Source organism: Mya arenaria, chromosome 6 (genome assembly GCF_026914265.1).
Source record: "Mya arenaria isolate MELC-2E11 chromosome 6, ASM2691426v1".
Lineage (NCBI taxonomy): Eukaryota > Metazoa > Mollusca > Bivalvia > Myida > Myidae > Mya > Mya arenaria.
In genome coordinates this window covers 78509775-78527244 of record NC_069127.1, presented here as the reverse complement: position 1 = coordinate 78527244, position 17470 = coordinate 78509775, and the positions used below count along the sequence as shown (strand labels likewise).

General features: G+C 34.9%; 1 protein-coding gene across 2 annotated transcripts in view; it reads right to left on the bottom strand.

Annotated features, from left to right (window-relative positions):
- LOC128238773 (single-minded homolog 2-like) overlaps window positions 1–17470 on the bottom strand; it is a 33112-nt gene that overhangs the window by 2686 nt on the left and 12956 nt on the right. Inside the window, exons 2-8 of one of the 2 annotated variants that reach the window (XM_052955013.1) lie at window positions 17259–17443; window positions 7481–7560; window positions 3677–3769; window positions 3284–3392; window positions 2308–2393; window positions 1788–2002; window positions 1280–1386 (exon numbers count right to left, since the gene is read on the bottom strand). In XM_052955013.1, coding sequence (XP_052810973.1) covers window positions 1280–1386; window positions 1788–2002; window positions 2308–2393; window positions 3284–3392; window positions 3677–3769; window positions 7481–7560; window positions 17259–17433 — 865 coding nt within the window. In that variant the 5' untranslated portion in view covers window positions 17434–17443. The remainder of the gene's footprint in view (window positions 1–1279; window positions 1387–1787; window positions 2003–2307; window positions 2394–3283; window positions 3393–3676; window positions 3770–7480; window positions 7561–17258; window positions 17444–17470) is intronic. The other variant, XM_052955015.1, reaches the window with a different exon arrangement.

The following is a 17470-nucleotide window of genomic DNA, read 5'->3' as shown; positions in this document are numbered from 1 at the left end:
TGCGCTTGCCTATTATTCAAACGACTATATTACCATGTATACCGTTTAGTCAGACGGACGGACGGCAGATTTAAGTTACTACTTTGATAATTCGTAAAAAGACAGGCATTCGTAAGATGGACCTGTTTTGAAACAGCCGCGAGATAAATCTTTGTTTGAATTGATAAATGTCATGATATTTACACCATTGTGTGATGAGCCTTACTTCGCTTGATTGGAACCTTGATTGAATTAAATTGTTACAACTTAATTTCATAGAAATGAAGGTTTGAAATTGCGATAATTAATTATGTAATATTTACAACTTAAACGCCTACCAAAATCTTAAAAAAATAAACATAAAAATCTCATTAGCATAGTTCATTTAGACCGGGAGCCCATCGATCCCATCCAATCAATTCCTCAAATAAACCACGCTCTTATCATCCAATAAATGCGACCCATAATTCTACCTATATGGAAAAATAATTGTTCACAGGTGTTTTACATTTTGCTTTCATTACATTTGGTCCAAATTATTTATCTACGTGTGAAATAGCTATCTAGATAATGCCGAGACTTTTCAATCATTAGTTTGATTCGAATCCACCGATTTCACATCTGTTCAACGGAGGAATGGCCACTCAAAAATCAACAAATACTCCAAAATAAATTTGCATTGACTCACTTGTTCACGGCAACAAATACGTTTATTTTGAATGTGGCTGTTGAGGGCCACTACTTTATTGTATTGATAATCCCCCTCTTATCCCAGTTAAGACGCAAGTATTTCAGCTGATAAATGTAACAGATATTTGAGGCAATAAAATTTCAAGCTATTTCAAATAATGTGTCTAGACCGGGCACCGTAGACCATGGCTTGTATTTAATTATATCGATGAAAAGGAAACACATTTCGAAAGAACCGTCTATTGTCTACAGTATTTATAATGAGCATATTTTAAATAGAAAACACATGTACTCCAAAAAAAACGCGAATTTTTAGAATTAACCATCAGATGAACCCTTGTCAAATTTAAATAAAATCGCTTTTCGTACAAAAGTCAGTATGCTCTTTCCGTTTATTCTTTTCCAGAACGAAAATGGAAGTGTTTCATAGTCAGAATAATTTCTGTGTTTGTTTCTAATTAAACGTATCTGCTTCTGACACAGCCTCACAAACGTACGTGTATCTGTTATATATATATATTTATTTAAAGGTTCGGTAAATGCTGCACTAGTGTACATCAGATTGGAAAGTAAATGCCGACAACAATAAATACAAAACTCTAGCACTCACGTGTCTGGTGGGCGAACCTCATGTTGATAATGTCAGACACGTGTATATGGTGGTACAGGGTCTTCTCGATCAACTCCTGGGGCTCGAACCCCGTCAACTGGGCTACCCTGGAAAACAACAACCACGTGTTTTTCTTTTCTTATAAATTCCTTAATTTCCCCCTCTCAAATGATTGGAAACGGGGGAACCTTTCCTTAAAAAATACCGTTTACATTAAATGAATGATATAAATTTTGCATTATGATATTGGTTAAAAAATAAATAAATAAAAAAAAATGAAAAAAATAAAAAAAATGATTAATAATTTGAATATAAAAAAATACTTTCATATGAGAATTAATAGATAAATTTCAGAATAAATAAATAATTCGACAGTTATTTATGAAACAGTAATAGATAATATATATTACTGTTTGATAGTTTTTCTTTTCTCTGACCATTTCACATTCATACAGTTAATATTCATAAACAAAATACAAATGCATAAACACACGAGTCCCCCGCGTACCTTGCGTCCAGGAATATGAGTTTGAGATCGAGGCTGGCGCGAAACATGAACATATTGTTGAACATCTTGATCTCGGTGATGGCACTGGGCGGCAGGGAGTGCCCAACAGCCACCATACCCACGTTCTGGATGAAGCTGCCGCTTCCCGTCGGATCATACGGCGACGGCTCCACGGGACAGTTGCGGACCTTCAGGTAGCCGCTACAGTGAATCACCTGTCCGTGAAGTATTATTGTGGATGAAATACTTCGTTTTGAATTCATCAAGATTATTTATAAAAAAAATGTTGAGACCAGGGAATGTTTCGTCATAGTTTTCGGTGTTTAATGTAAGGGGCTTATAAGCCTTCTATTACTTTTTCATTTTTTGTGTTCTATGATTTGATGCAATTTTTCATGTAGATAATGGTTTAAAATCGCGTTGATTTATCATTTAATACAACTGTTCATGTTTACGACTGTTTACCTTTGCCTTCTCTTTGTACCCCCTAAAACAAACGACCTTTACCCCCTGTCCTCACCTTGTAGCCTCCTGAGCACAGTCCAGCGTTTCGTTTGGCAAGAACGCACTTCATTCGGATGAAGAAAGACCTCTCTACCTCAAACTCTGAAAATATTGAAAGAAAACAAACTTTTCAATATATCCATAACAAATGAGAAGGCGCCCGTTCCATTGAAGAAACTAAGTCGAAACTAAAATAATCTAAATTTTTGCATGAAAGTCGCAAATGGCAACAAGTTGATTTTTCATATCGCCTCAGACAATAGAGTTTTTATTTCTCCAAGTTGGAGAGTAAAGTTCACCCCTGTCTTCAGTTATTTGTAAGTTGTTCCTTTTCTTCATAAACCAACACAATGTTTTTCTGACCAATATAATTAATTTGTCATACATAGTTGTGAAAAGTGTTCTCTCAACTCAACTCAAAACTATTTTATTAGTACGAACAGTTCATCTTGTACATGGCTTTACATATTTGTTAACATTTGAATACAGTAAATTGTAGAAATAGGTTAAACATACAGTGGCTTACAATTTTTGAAACGTTTCTATATGAACAGCATTTTTTTTTACAAAAACTCTACTTAACCATTTATAACATAATGAATACAGAATATTAACGATGCACTCTCACAGGTTGACCGTTTTGAAAACTTTCTATCTTTTTGTTTGTTTTGAAATGAGCCAACTGTTGTGTAAATGTGTGAAAACCAGTGACTAGTGGTATAAGGCTGCTAACAAAGATCAGATAGCAGTTTTCCATTTATGTTCAAAAAATTATCTTTCATGGCTAAAAGCGAAACTAATGCTATAAGAAAAATGAAATATTTGGCATTTTCCAACCACAGAGATATGCGTTATTGTGAGTTACCTTATATGACTGAATTGAAGGAATTGATGGCAAATTCGTCTGATTCTGAGACAAAAAAAGTCCAATCTGTGAGAGTGGAGCTATAATGTATCCTCGAACAAGGAGTCGATATAAAACTTCCGGTTACCTCGTATAACATGCGGGTTGCAAGGCTGCTGCATGGTTAAGATGGCCGCCATCTCATCGTGGTCGCTCGGGTGGATGTACTCGTATATCGAACTTCCGGTAAGCTCAACCTGGGGGAGGGATTAGAGTTTATTTTATTCAAGATAACATTTATATTTAATATTACGGCGAAACTTCGTGTTATTTTGTTAATCATATACACCTCTTCCAGGGCAAAAAATACCAATCCAGTCACTTTCTGGAAAAATGCATGGCAAAATGCAACAATCCATCTATTCGTTTGGTAACAGACTTGTAAACGAAATGTTGCTGATTAAAATTACAAATGTTTTAAATTAGATTGTTATTGAATATGTCCCACAAGACTGAAGTTGAATAAGGTGAGATCACTCACTACCTGAGAGAGACCCAGATGGACGGACGCCGTCTCCGAGATGTACATAATCTTCCCGTCCGGCGCTACCACGAATATAAACCCGTCCAGCGTCTGAAACAACAATCATCATCATCATCATCATCATCATCATCATCATCATCATCATCATCATCATCATCATCATCATCATCATCATCATCATTATCATCATCATCATCATCACCAACAACACCAACACCACATCCACCACATCCACCACCATCATCATCATCATCATCATCATCATCATCATCATCATCATCATCATCATCATCAGGAGCAGCAGCATAATTAATTTATTATTATTTTCATCTTCGTCAACGTCGTCGTTGTCTCTCGGACGTGACTACTCGTCGAAAATGTTCGCGTTAAACTTGGTTATCTTTTTGTAAGAATAAAAGGTGTTTTTCATTTATAAAAAATACTCATATCGGTTATTAATAATACATAATTAGTCTGCTCTTTTTATGTTGAAATGCATATACACCACAAACACCAATTTCATTTCGAAATTGGCAGTCAGATTCCTCATTACTTCGCGCTAATTATCTTCCAGCGCAAAATCAATTAGCTTCTATCCCCATTTAATCGGAAACGGTCCAGAAATACTTCCGGTTTTGTCTTAATGTATGGTGCGCTATCATTTCAAAAGTAATCGTATGAACGCGCCTTAAAGGCTCTTAGTGAATTATAGTGCTCTTTTAGAGCATTTTATGTCACGCGTGATTAGCAACATTGACGTCCGTTAAGTGGTTCAATACGCGCACGAGAGAATTGACAGCCGTGTTAAATTGACAAGGTTACGAGAGAGGCCAAGGAACTCTTTAAGCCGCTTTTGATTTTAACAAAACAGAAAGTTTTAGACATTGTCTCGCCATGCACGTTTAGAATATATCGCTACGAGCGTGCATAGGCTTTACCAAGTTTTATAAATTATATATGAATATGAATAGATTTTATAATAATAAAAGTGAAAGTGAAATGAACAATTTAGATCCCCTCCCCCACCCAATCTTATCTTTATTACTTGGACTGCTCTTCGCCCGATGATATGAAATGAGATTTAGATATTTTTAAGGAATCACTCAAATGTTTTATCATGAATGCAACTTGTAATCACACCACTATTTTCATAATTTATTATATAATTATCCTGCGATGAGATGTTATATTTTCTAATGAACCTGCTATGGTTTGTTATATTTTCTAATGATCCTGCTATGCGATGTTATATTTTCTAATGATCCTGCTATGCGATGTTATATTTTCTAATGATCATGCTATGCGATGTTATATTTTCTAATGATCATGCTATGCGATGTTATATTTTCTAATGATCATGCTATGCGATGTTATATTTTCTAATGATCATGCTATGCGATGTTATATTTTCTAATGATCATGCTATGCGATGTTATATTTTCTAATGATCATGCTATGCGATGTTACATTTTCTAATGATCATGCTATGCGATGTTACATTTTCTAATGATCATGCTATGCGATGTTATATTTTCTAATGATCATGCTATGCGATGTTACATTTTCTAATGATCATGCTATGCGATGTTACATTTTCTAATGATCATGCTATGCGATGTTATATTTTCTAACGATCCTGCTATGAGATGTTATATTTTCTAATTTTCCTGCTATGAACTGTTATATTTTCTAATGATCTTGCTATGCGATGTTATATTTTCTGATGACTCTGCTATGAACTGTTATATTTCCTAATGACTCTGCTATGAACTGTTATATTTCCTAATGACTCTGCTATGAACTGTTATATTTTCTAATGACTCTGCTATAAGCTGTTATATTTTCTCATGACCCTGCTATGAGATGTTATATTTTCTAATGACCCTGCAATGAGAGGTTATATTTTCTAATGATCCTGCTATGCGATTTTATATTTTCTAATGACCCTGCTATAAGATGTTTAATTTCCTAATGATCCTGCTATGCTAGGTTATATTTTCTAATGATCCTGCTATGAGATATTATTTTCTTATATTTTCTTCGCTAACGCCTCGAACCACCACCCCCCCCCCCCCAAAAAAAAAAAAAAAAAAAAAATATATATATAAATAAATAAATAAATAAATAAGTAAATAAATAAACAAATAAATAAAAATAATAAAAATAATAAAATAAAATAAAAAAAATAAATAAATAAATAATTCACAGATCCCCCATTTTTCCGTAGTGGGTCAGTATCAGAACAAACAACTAATATTATATTTTCTATTGACCCTGCTATGAGATGTTATATTTTCTAATGATCCTGCTATGAGATTTATATTTTCTAATGATCTTGCTATGCGATGTTATATTTTCTAATGACCCTGCTATGAGATGTTATATTTTCTAATGACCCTGCTATGAGATGTTATATTTTCTAATGACCCTGCTATGAGATGTTATATTTTCTAATGACCCTGCTATGAGATGTTATATTTTCTAATGATCTTGCTATGAGATGTTATATTTTCTAATGACCCTGCTATGAGATGTTATATTTTCTAATGATCCTGCTATGCGATGTTATATTTTATAATGACCCTGCTATGAGATGTTATATTTTCTAATGACCCTGCTATGAGATGTTATATTTTCTAATGACCCTGCTATGAGATGTTATATTTTCTAATGATCCTGCTATGAGATGTTATATTTTCTAATGATCTTGCTATGCGATGTTATATTTTCTAATGATCATGCTATGAGATGTAAAATGTTCTACTGATACTGCTCTGAATGTTATATTTTCTAAATTTCTAATGATCCTGCTATGGTATGTTATCCCCGCTCAAGATTGGTCGCCGCCTGTGTATGAGGGAGGGGAGCTGACAACAGCGGCGGAATGCGATCAATTTCCAATTACGACGGCCCAACAATACCGAAACGTAGCGATTTCGCCCTCCGTGTCAAGAAAACAGAAATGATTAGAACCATTAATGAGCGATTCTCTGCCTCAATGTAAAAATGCGGTCCGGAAAACATTGATATGCACAAGCACGAACTGATTTTGGTTTTCCATAGGTTTTGACGCTTAAACCGAAAATGGTCGTTTTACGCTTAATTTTGATTATCTCTGTCGCTTGTCTGACGCGAGTCGGTTAATTTTTCTTCCTAAATCTTAAAATTAACTTTCACAAAAGGAAGCTGAATATTCACAAAAATCATCGCTGTGAAGAGCGGTTATCAGAGGCTACAAATGCGGAAAGCAAGCTGTTGTCCCATGCTGTTTTGTTGAACAAGCATTTAGACAACTTTGAGATGCAGCGTGCATGTCCCCTTGAGCATTGATCCAAGTGTATACATAATACATCAAACGCAAGTGACATGTTTTGGATACAGACACACGACAGAAGTTAGTAAACATAGAAACGTAATATCTGCGCCATTGTTCAATATAAATAATAAACCAAAAAAGAAAACAAAAAGAAAACAAAACCTGGCGACAAAACATTATATCAAAGTCGTGACATTCAGACGGCTTGGTGATCTAGCGGTATATAGGTGACTGTCTCGCACCCAAAAGGTCTGTAGGTGCAACCCACACCAGAATCATGAGTATGACATCTCATAATGGACTTTACTACTGGTTTCTACCCGAGAAACGGGCCAACGCGTGGTTCTATTATCTATCAGTTTTCGTCACAATTGAAGAGAACGAAATCGATCTAAAATCATACTCCAATCACGGAATGTATATTATTTTTTAAAACATCGTTATCGTATAAAAAGGCGACCTTTAATCTTAACACTATTAATTACCTGTAGAAGATGAGATCCGAGCTCCTTTTCCAGCGGTGTCCGGTGCTTGGATGGAACTTGGCCCCACTGGTCACCCAGACCTGAAATATATCAGGAGCCCCACATAAACATTTGCGAAGCTCGAACCCGAATATGGTTTCCTGCGCCCCGTATATCCCATATCGGGCCACATACTAACCCCATAACGTATGTATCACGTCGACATCCTGTTTACATGTTTAAATGTTTCATTTATTCATCGGAATCGGAACATAGACACCATATTGATACGATATAAATTTGGTGACCCGATATGGAAAAATATGGGGTCACCGTGTGACCAGTCTTGGACCAATGGCGTCGCGTCATTTATGTTGGAGGCGTGATATAGTCAAATAAGGAAACGTTAAATGTTTTAGCTAAAGAGTTTAGGAAGGGTGCACCCTGTTATTTTATGGAGACCAGCATATGTACCCTTCTGCCTTCATATAATTAAATGCTGAAGATAATCAACTGTTATTAAAACGCAAAAAAAAAACATATTATAAATACATGTTTGGCATTTGAAAACTAATATTACTTCAGGTAAACACAATTCTTAACCGTTTCTGTCATTTTCATTATGTTCAAATTATATTCAGCCCTATAAAGTGTGCCCTTTTCACCATAAGCCCACACTCCCTCTTCTGCAGTACACTGTCCTTCATAAAATCTGTCTAAAACCCTAGAACGTGCACGTAATAGCCACGTGCTTTAACATAGCATTAGAAATAATATGCGCTTTTCGAATAGTTTTAATGAAAGTACAGATGACATTGAAACTGATCGTGGCAAACTCTAAGAGGAGGAAGATTGAAGACGCAGGTGAGGTTAATAGACGAAGGATGCCATATCAAGTTCTCAACAATCCACGAACACGTGTATAAGTAAGATGAGTTTACTTTGCAGCTCAGACTTTGGCTCACGTTGGGCACAGAGCGTGTTGCTTAAATCTTCAATCTTGAATAAATCAGGCCTGTGAAAACTGCTACATAGGAACGATCTCCTGCTAATGATGTAATGTGCATTTCATGACACGAGCATCAAGCGTTAAGCTTGTGCTGTAGATAGTCTTACCACCCTGGCAATAATTCCGTCACCACCTCCACCTCACCACGCAACGAGATTACAGGGAGGTTGAGCGCCACTTTCTCGTGCATGACGCGTTAACATTAAACATTGACGTAACCTCGTGACACGTGCATCACGCCTCGCTAGTCATTGTTGTCACGTGGAGTAAAATCGGCTGATTTATGTGCATTTCATGCAGTTTGACATAAACAATTCGTTTTGATCTTCACTTACAATTTCACATTTAAAGAACTTCTGGGAGTATTCTAAACTTGAATCTATATCATTATTACTATTACTATTACTATTCCTTTTATTCTTCTTCTTCTTCTTCTTCTTCTTATTATTATTATTATTATTACTACTACTACTACTACTATTTTTATCATTAGTAGTAGTAGTAGTAGTAGTAGTAGTAGTAGTAGTAGTTTTATTATTCTTATCATTATTATTATTATTATTATTATTATTATTATTATTATTATTATTATCATCATTATTATTATTATTATTATTATTATTATTATTATTATTATTATTATTATTATTATCATATATGTAACAGTATGCATTAAGATTTTTTTTGAGAAATAAGAAATTATATCATATCATGAACTATATATAATACCCATGTAACACATGTAACACATTTTGAACCTGTTTTCACAGTAGAGTGGCATTTATTTTCAATCCATTTCTTAATAATGTTGATTCAAGACGAAGAAATGTAACGCACAATTGAGATCTAACGAAGCAAACTAATACAGCCGCTTTGAATTATTCCCTATTGAAATCAGTGTTTTCAATAGAAAATAACATAATGCCAGATGATGAACGTTATAAAATTACAATTATATCAAATCATCAATTTTTATTTTCATTTCTTTCTTTCTTTTTTAATTTGTTTCTGTTAATAATTATATGAATATAATTATATATTGTTTGTTTTTTATAAATCGCTTTATCTAATTATATTAATTGCATCCGGATTGTTTTATAGGTAAAGATTTATTGATATAATTGTGCAATTAAAACAAGTATATCAACGACTTATTTGGTACAAATAATTCATTTTTAAACGAAACAAAACATTTATGTATAGTGAATAATGTTGAAAATGAAGTTAATTCTATAAATTGAATTAAAAATTAATACAAGATATCAAACACAAATACGTTGTATCGCTGTATCAAGTATAAACACATTTCATACATTTGACAGCATTGAAGTGAAAGTTTTCAATACTTGAATGTAATAAAAATGTTTATAATTTATTGATAACGTTTCCTATGTTAATACTTTCTTAATTGTTTACAAATGTTTGTTATATTATTGCTAATGATCATGAATCAGTTGCCGTGGAAACTTAAGGAATCCTTTAGGAATCATATCTACTTTGCCTTTTGCCAAACCTGTTTTGGTCATCTTAGAGAAACGCCATCATTCTAGGGGTCAAGTGAAGGGGAAACCCGACACTTGAATTAATATACATCGTAAAACCAACAAAATCAAATCATGAAATCGCAATTTGCCGCATTTAAAAATTCATTTCGTCTCAATGGGCCCTTTATTTTGACAGGCCGGTCGATATGGGGCCGCTCCGGGCAAATTAGCACTATGGCTGTGGACTCTGTCATGATATGATGCCATTTTAGAGGCTTGATAAGAAAGTATTAGTAAAATTCAAAGCCATTCTAGTTTTCAAATGCTTTTATATTGTTTTTTAACAATGTAAATATATAATGCACATAAACATAATCAATCGAAACCAAAATTAGCATATGCATTTAGTTTACATCTGGATTGATTACAATTGTGTTTTGTTGTGTTGTTGTTGTTTTTTTCATTCGTCTCCACGCCAAAGGAATACACATGAAAACACGGCATAAAAAGGAATATTTTATTGACTAAAATGCATTGTCATCCAAGCAAACCAAACTCCAAAAGATAATTAAGTTCGAATCCGAACCAAGGCCCAAATATACAAGATAGCCGTTAGATACCTGCTAGATACCACTGCCTGGCCACCCAGTGTTTTGGCTAATTACTTCGCGGCTCCCGGTACACCGGGCTCCCGGGAGCTATTGTCCCGGTATTGACGGTCTAAGGCGGAAAGTAAACATGCGACTGCACCGTCAAGCAGAGGCGCTTGATTAATTTATGTAGAACCGAGCACAGGTGTGCGAACAGATTGCTTCATATTTGCCCTTACTCGGGGAAGGGTGTCGTAAAATCTGTATGACACTGTCGGAATGCTGACGTCTCAGAGAAAAAAGTGACACCGCTTAATAATGTATTTTTTCACTATACGTACACATTGACCTGAATGACATAACAAATTAAATTTAATCATCCTTTATACCTGGAAAGAGAACATAACGTGTGCATTTCATATTATATCATATTGTTCAGGTCTGAAGTCAAACCCTCAAAAATAACTCATAAGGGTTATGAAAGGCGTTGGACTCCACAGAAGACAGGGGGTGAGCCATGATTACTCAAAACGCGTTATCTCGCGCATACGGTGATGCTATTAACCCAGAGATAGCCTGTGTTGGCACCATGTAATGAACAAAGACACTTTAATTACTGTTGTTAATTTGCAAAAGATAATCTCTTGACATGCGATGAAAATGAAAACACTTGTATCGCTCGGCGGATATTAATTGAAGATCTTACGACGTTAGCGCGCAAAACATGGAGGACAAATTTGCATGCTGAGAACATTTCCCTCTTTAAGATCACCTGTCTCCGTTTTCTTAGTTCCATTAACGCTAGAACTATTAACAGTATTAAGGTTCTTTGCAATAAAAACTGGGCGATGACAATGACGACAATGATGACAATGGCAAGGATCAAAGGACAGCAACCTATAAAGTAACGTCTCTGACAAACATCGACATTTTAAAGTATAAAACAACTCCCTCCTCATTTGTAGAAAATAATATTGCACAATACTTGAACAATTCGTACCACACGATGGTTCCATTCATACAGTATTAAATCATAGAGATTGTACTAGTTGACCTTAATTCATCATCTCATTTAAAGGGTCCGGTTATTGATAAAATGATAATATCCATCGGACAAGAAACTAACTCAATATAGCCCATCCGTCTTTGGCACCAAATGCCATCAAAAATCATGACAGGAGACTGATCCTTCCAATTTAATCATAACATATTACATTTAAGTCAACTGATTTTCTTCTTTCCTAATTGGATTGGCGTTTTAACAAGATATTCCCTCTTCTCGTGGACGAAAAAACACAACGGATTTTAATGGTTTATTAAACTGATGATTATATCGATCAGTGTCCACCAAAAGCTTTATTGAGGGCCATAACGAGAGTAATAACGTTCCTGAAAGCGTCTTCAATAGCGCGTGCTACATTATTTTCCCCGTCAATTAGTCGGCGCCCGTTGAGATTACCAGCTACCGGAGAGACCGGGGGCCGGAAAATAGCGCAGTGAGAGAATATTAGTTTGATTACGCACTTGCCATTTGGTACGAAATTTTTGAATTGATATTATTTAGTTTTGTTTTTGAAATAAAGAAAACAAAACAGTAATGGCCCAACTTACTTAAAAAAACAAGAACAACCACAAAAACAAAAACAAAACAAAAAAGCAAATATTTAATACTAGATAAATTTGGAACGAAATGAAAACAACTAAAGCGAATATTAATAAATAAACAAATAAAAATAAGATATTTTAGTAAATTGACTGACGCAAATCTCATGAAGTGAGTCCCAAATTCAGTAGCTAATGTATTCATAAGCATGGAACCGCACTACTGGTTATGGAAGCAGACGTCCATATAAATATTCAATAAATTTGATGCGAAATAATTAAACAAAGTCACGTTTAGGTGAGCGAATTTGATATGTTTCGCGTGTTAAATCGACTGTTCTTGTTTCAAAATGTTCTAGTATAATTACTTACTTACTTACTTACTTACTTACTTATAATGCTTTGAATATTGCATCATGTATCTTTCATTCACACCTATTCTATATTCTCACTGCAGAAAAATAGAGAAATATATCAATGACAAAGATGGCCATTTTTCTTTGAAAAATCGGTTCGATTTCAGGTTTGCCTCAAGTGAAATACTCAAACAATTATTCCAAATAACAGTACTAAGCAGTATTTTACCACCATCAGTATTAAGTCATTTTGCAAACATTTAAAAATGTTGCCTTCAAGATGTTCTGTAAGATGTCAACTCTAATATAGAGGGAGGTAGCGAAACTAATCCCCGATATAAACATCCCAGCAAGATTTCTACACCATGCGCGCAAATTAAAGAACATAATGTTAGGAAAAATCTGCGTTCATAACTGGCAAGGTTACGGTATGACATCTTTATAGAAAAAAGTTCATTCCAAATGTGATAGAGGCGTACAAGCCAGGTGTTCGAGGTGTGAAAGAGGAGATTACCGATTTACTTGAGTGTTGGGTTTCTTTCTGCACATATATAGCAGGCTCATTGCTGTTCAATGCCCCCCCCCCCCCCGATATTTATGTATTTTGATGCGCTGTTGAGCCAAGACAGCTGGTGTGGTGAATGGTTAACAGCTATGGAAGACCTTTATCGTCTCATAATCATTACTTAGTTATAGAAACTAACTACTTATAATTTAGTAATCGTTCGAACATATTTTGTAAAATATCAATGATTAAGAAGGGAGCCTATTAAGATGTATAATATGTAATCTTGTGTATAGTATATCAGTGAAATGTAATATTAAGATATTACAATATATGTTCAGACCGACTGAGATTATAACCAGTAGGCGAGGAACCAAAGTATGACGTCATGTCTGTTAAGATGTCACGATGCAATTTTTAATGGTTAAGCAGTAATAAGTGTATTACTCATTAACAGAGTTTATGCAGTTTCTTATTGGCTGGATTGTACGATATAATATAATGTGTACTAGGTTTCATTTCAGTGAAATACTTAATATTAGTGAGATACTTAGTCATCGGCCATAAAAGGTATAAAATAATATCTTACAAACTACGTTATTTATCGCTGGAGCAAGATAGTGACACTATGCGTTTCTATCAGCAAAAAACACGAAATAGCTAAATACAATCGCTGTTAACAAAGAACGTATTATTTAATGAGTAGGTTCTTTTATCATTTGTATATTATCTTTAATTAAATATAAGCCTATGCAACTGAGTGCGAAATACACAAAAGAGATACAAAAAAGCAAAGCAGATCTTAACAATGAGGACAATTTATCGATGTCCCGTGTACAGACAGTCATACCACCATCATCGCTCAGGTCCTAATTAATGGGCTTCCCTCATTTGGGCCAGGTGTGCACGAGATAACAGGCCCGACACCTACCCAGAGCTTCAGAGATGGGGAGAGTGTGTGTGATCACTGATTTACAGTGTGGTTTGTCTAAACAGCGTAAACCGCGTAAATCACCCAAGTCCTCAACACAACCGCTGTTTTCCCGTCTACTCTCTTTACCCGGCTGCTATATAAACATTTCTAATATCAAACATTATTGAACAGTCGTACATTAAACTCTGAAATCTTCTATTTGGATAATACTGATAGAAGCACAGTCGAGGCTATTGATTCGAAATCTTCCTTTAAGTCTATTAGCTGTCAAATTAAACTGGGTAAATATAATAGATGCGAAATTCCTCAACAATATTTCGATATTTGAGCCTCTAAATCCACACGTATTGATAGCCTGTTTAGCTGGGCTCAGATGGCTTTTCTCGAGTGGTCTCTCAAAATTATTACTTTTAAATTGGCGTCCGAGCACTAGTGCTGTCCGAATTGTACTCAAGATGACCACGAGATTGCATTAAGGCACTTCAGGTGAACTCTTTATTAAAAAAAGTTTTAAAATGTATTAAAATGTATCTTTTTTGACAATTGTTGAATCAACTTTTATCTAGTATGCCACATTCCATGGATAAGACTACCTACGAATGTTTAATCTTATAAGGAATTTGAAGCTTTAATATCGCACGTGTGTTCTTCAGCACGAGGTGCAAATAAAATAGTGATTAGTTAAAAATTATTTGGCGGAGCTGTTAAAGATGCCATGTTTATTTATTTAGCTGATTAATTTCAATGGCGCTCAGTTATTTCTCAATAGGATTCAAATTCTTAAAAAGATTAAAATCGTTAAATTTGCATATGGAGCTATATGCGCCATCGGTGAAGTTAACTAATTTGAAGGGGCAGTTTAAAAACAATTTCACGACCCTTGAAAAGGGTCGTCAGAAGGGTCCGAATTTTCCTTTCGATGCTTCATTGTCCAGATATAACGCACCTGGATCTCCAAACCTGGGACCACACAGACATGGGAATGTTTTCGCGGTTCTCATACACCTCTGGATGTAAGCTATAAATAGTGTATGTATACTTTGATGTAAAACATCGTGTAGCTATGGTTTCTGAAACAAGACATACGTCAACAGTGGAAGCCGGGAAGTATATATTCCGTCTAAGGCTGTAGAAGATAGGGCTTTGTAGCCTTTGTATACTGTGTAAGCATACATGTATGTATGTTTTGAACATTGGTGAAACCCTTTCTTTGACAGACCCAATGCAGTATCAAATTGATACGTTTGGTATGTGGTAAAACTTTAAAATCACAATATTTAGATAGTACATTTCTTCTCCGTTTCAAAGGGCTCAGTTCCAGTTTTACTTGGTAAAAGGGGACTGCGGTGAACTAAGTTGGAATTGGGGTTACCAATGTCCAGAACTATATATTTTTTTATATTCAGTTCAGAGTAGTGACGCTCATATACTCTCACAGACGACACCTGGCCCTAATTTATCGAAACATCGCAAGCCCCATGTAACATGCAGGATCTGCAAGGTCAAGCTCAGCGCACTATTTTTGATTTAGTATAAATTGTGTGATATTCACTTTTAAAGGGTTGTGATGCTTTTAAAGGAAATGATATTTAGGATCACTTAGATAAACGACTTTTTTGTAAAATGATAATTAAGTAAGTAAGTAATTTTGATAAATGGAATAAGATTATCTTAAAAGAGTAACGCTTAATAATTTTGAGACATAGTGGGCCCGGGTCATATTCATAAAACTTTTAAGGTTATACACTACTAATTAATTTCCTTTTGCATTCAATTCAAACAAATAACACTTCAGAAAAAATGCCATTTTTAGCGTTTCACGTATATGACAACCATACATTTCCTAAAAGCTGCACTCTCACAGATATTCCATTTTTTACATATTTATTTTTATTTTTTTTGTCTTGAAAAGAGCAAACTTTTGCAAAAACATCTTCAAACCAATGATATAAAATTGCTGACAAAAAATCAGATCCTAGTTTTTCATATTTTCGTTCGAAAAGTAATGTTTTGTGGCTTAAACCGTTACTAATAGGACTGTGAGATTGCAGCTTTAAAATTCAGTTACCAAAGGTTTAAGAAGAATGCAGAAAACATCGATTTTTGAACTTAAATGTAAAAATATGCGATCTAATTTTTTGTCAGCATTGTCATACAACTGGTTTCCATGGATTTTCGCAAAAATTGGCTCGATCCAAGACAAAAAAAAATAAAGCTGTCAAAACGTTCAATCTGTGAGATTGCAGCTTTAAAATTCAGTACAAGCCTAACTGAGCTAAAACTAAAAAGGTATGTTGCGTTTCTCCTAATAATTCACTCACTATGAAGTTTTGCACCGTCCATTTTTCAAGGAATCCATGTTGCCCCAGGTCGGAATTCAGCAAGTTCTAGTTCCAACAAAATTATTTATATATTTAATCTTTGAGATATTTATGTAAATTTTCTCTCTGTCTGAGGTATTGGACTGAGTTATGTGCATCACTCAGACATAAACAAACTATCAATCTGAAGTTCTCAATCTCAAATATAGAGTGGGCATCCTGACTACATCCTGTTACCTTGGATTTAGTTATGACGTACCTTTAGTATTGTTAAACGTAATGAGAAATGCTATTGTTTTATGTTGAAAACTAGTAAGTTATCACACCAAAATGTGTAAGCAAGAGGATGGGCCTAATAACAAGACAAACGAATCGATATTTTGAGAAATAGAGGGTATTTAAAATATAAATAATACATTAAAAAAAATGGAAAAAAAAATCCAGTTGAAAATGTTCACTTAAAAGCTTTATGAATACGTATTCACTTACGTTTTAAGTCTAAGTTGGAGACTAAGACTTAGAAAAGCAAAAGCAATATATTTAATTATTTTAGTTGAAAAAATGCTTTTATAGGAGCAAATGTTGTAAAAATTGCTGTATCTGTAACAAATATTTGTTCTACAATCGGACACACATGTTTTGTCAAAATTAGTTACATTTAAGATATCTGGAAACCTTTAAGAATTCAGTTTTCTGAGCATGAGTAACAAACTCGGACTCAATACCTGAATACGGACACAGTTTTTGTATTTATTCAGAAAAGTAGGGAAACACATTCGAACGTGATTGAAGCTGTCATCAAAACCGAGCAACAATGACACAACCTGTATGACGAATATACACAAAGCTGAGTGGTTTGATCTAACAGAAGTAAATTACCCACTGAATATTTGTGTCTGTATGTATGGACATATTGTTAAACTTGTGTTCTTCGCATGTGATCCCCCCAGGCACATCTCGTCGTGAAACAAGTGCAAGCTATACAGTGTTACACTTACCATCCGGGAAGACGGTTCTCATCTTCAGGTAGCTGGTGGAGAGGCGGATAATGGACGCCTTGTCCAGCTGGCTCGTGATGGCCGTCGGCAGAGGAAGCATCTTCGCCAGCTCGTAGAACTCCGCGTTCTCCTTCTCGCGCCGCGTCCGTGCGGCGTTCTTAGACTTGTCCTTCATAACCGGAGACCTGGGAACGAGAGATGTGTCTATTTAG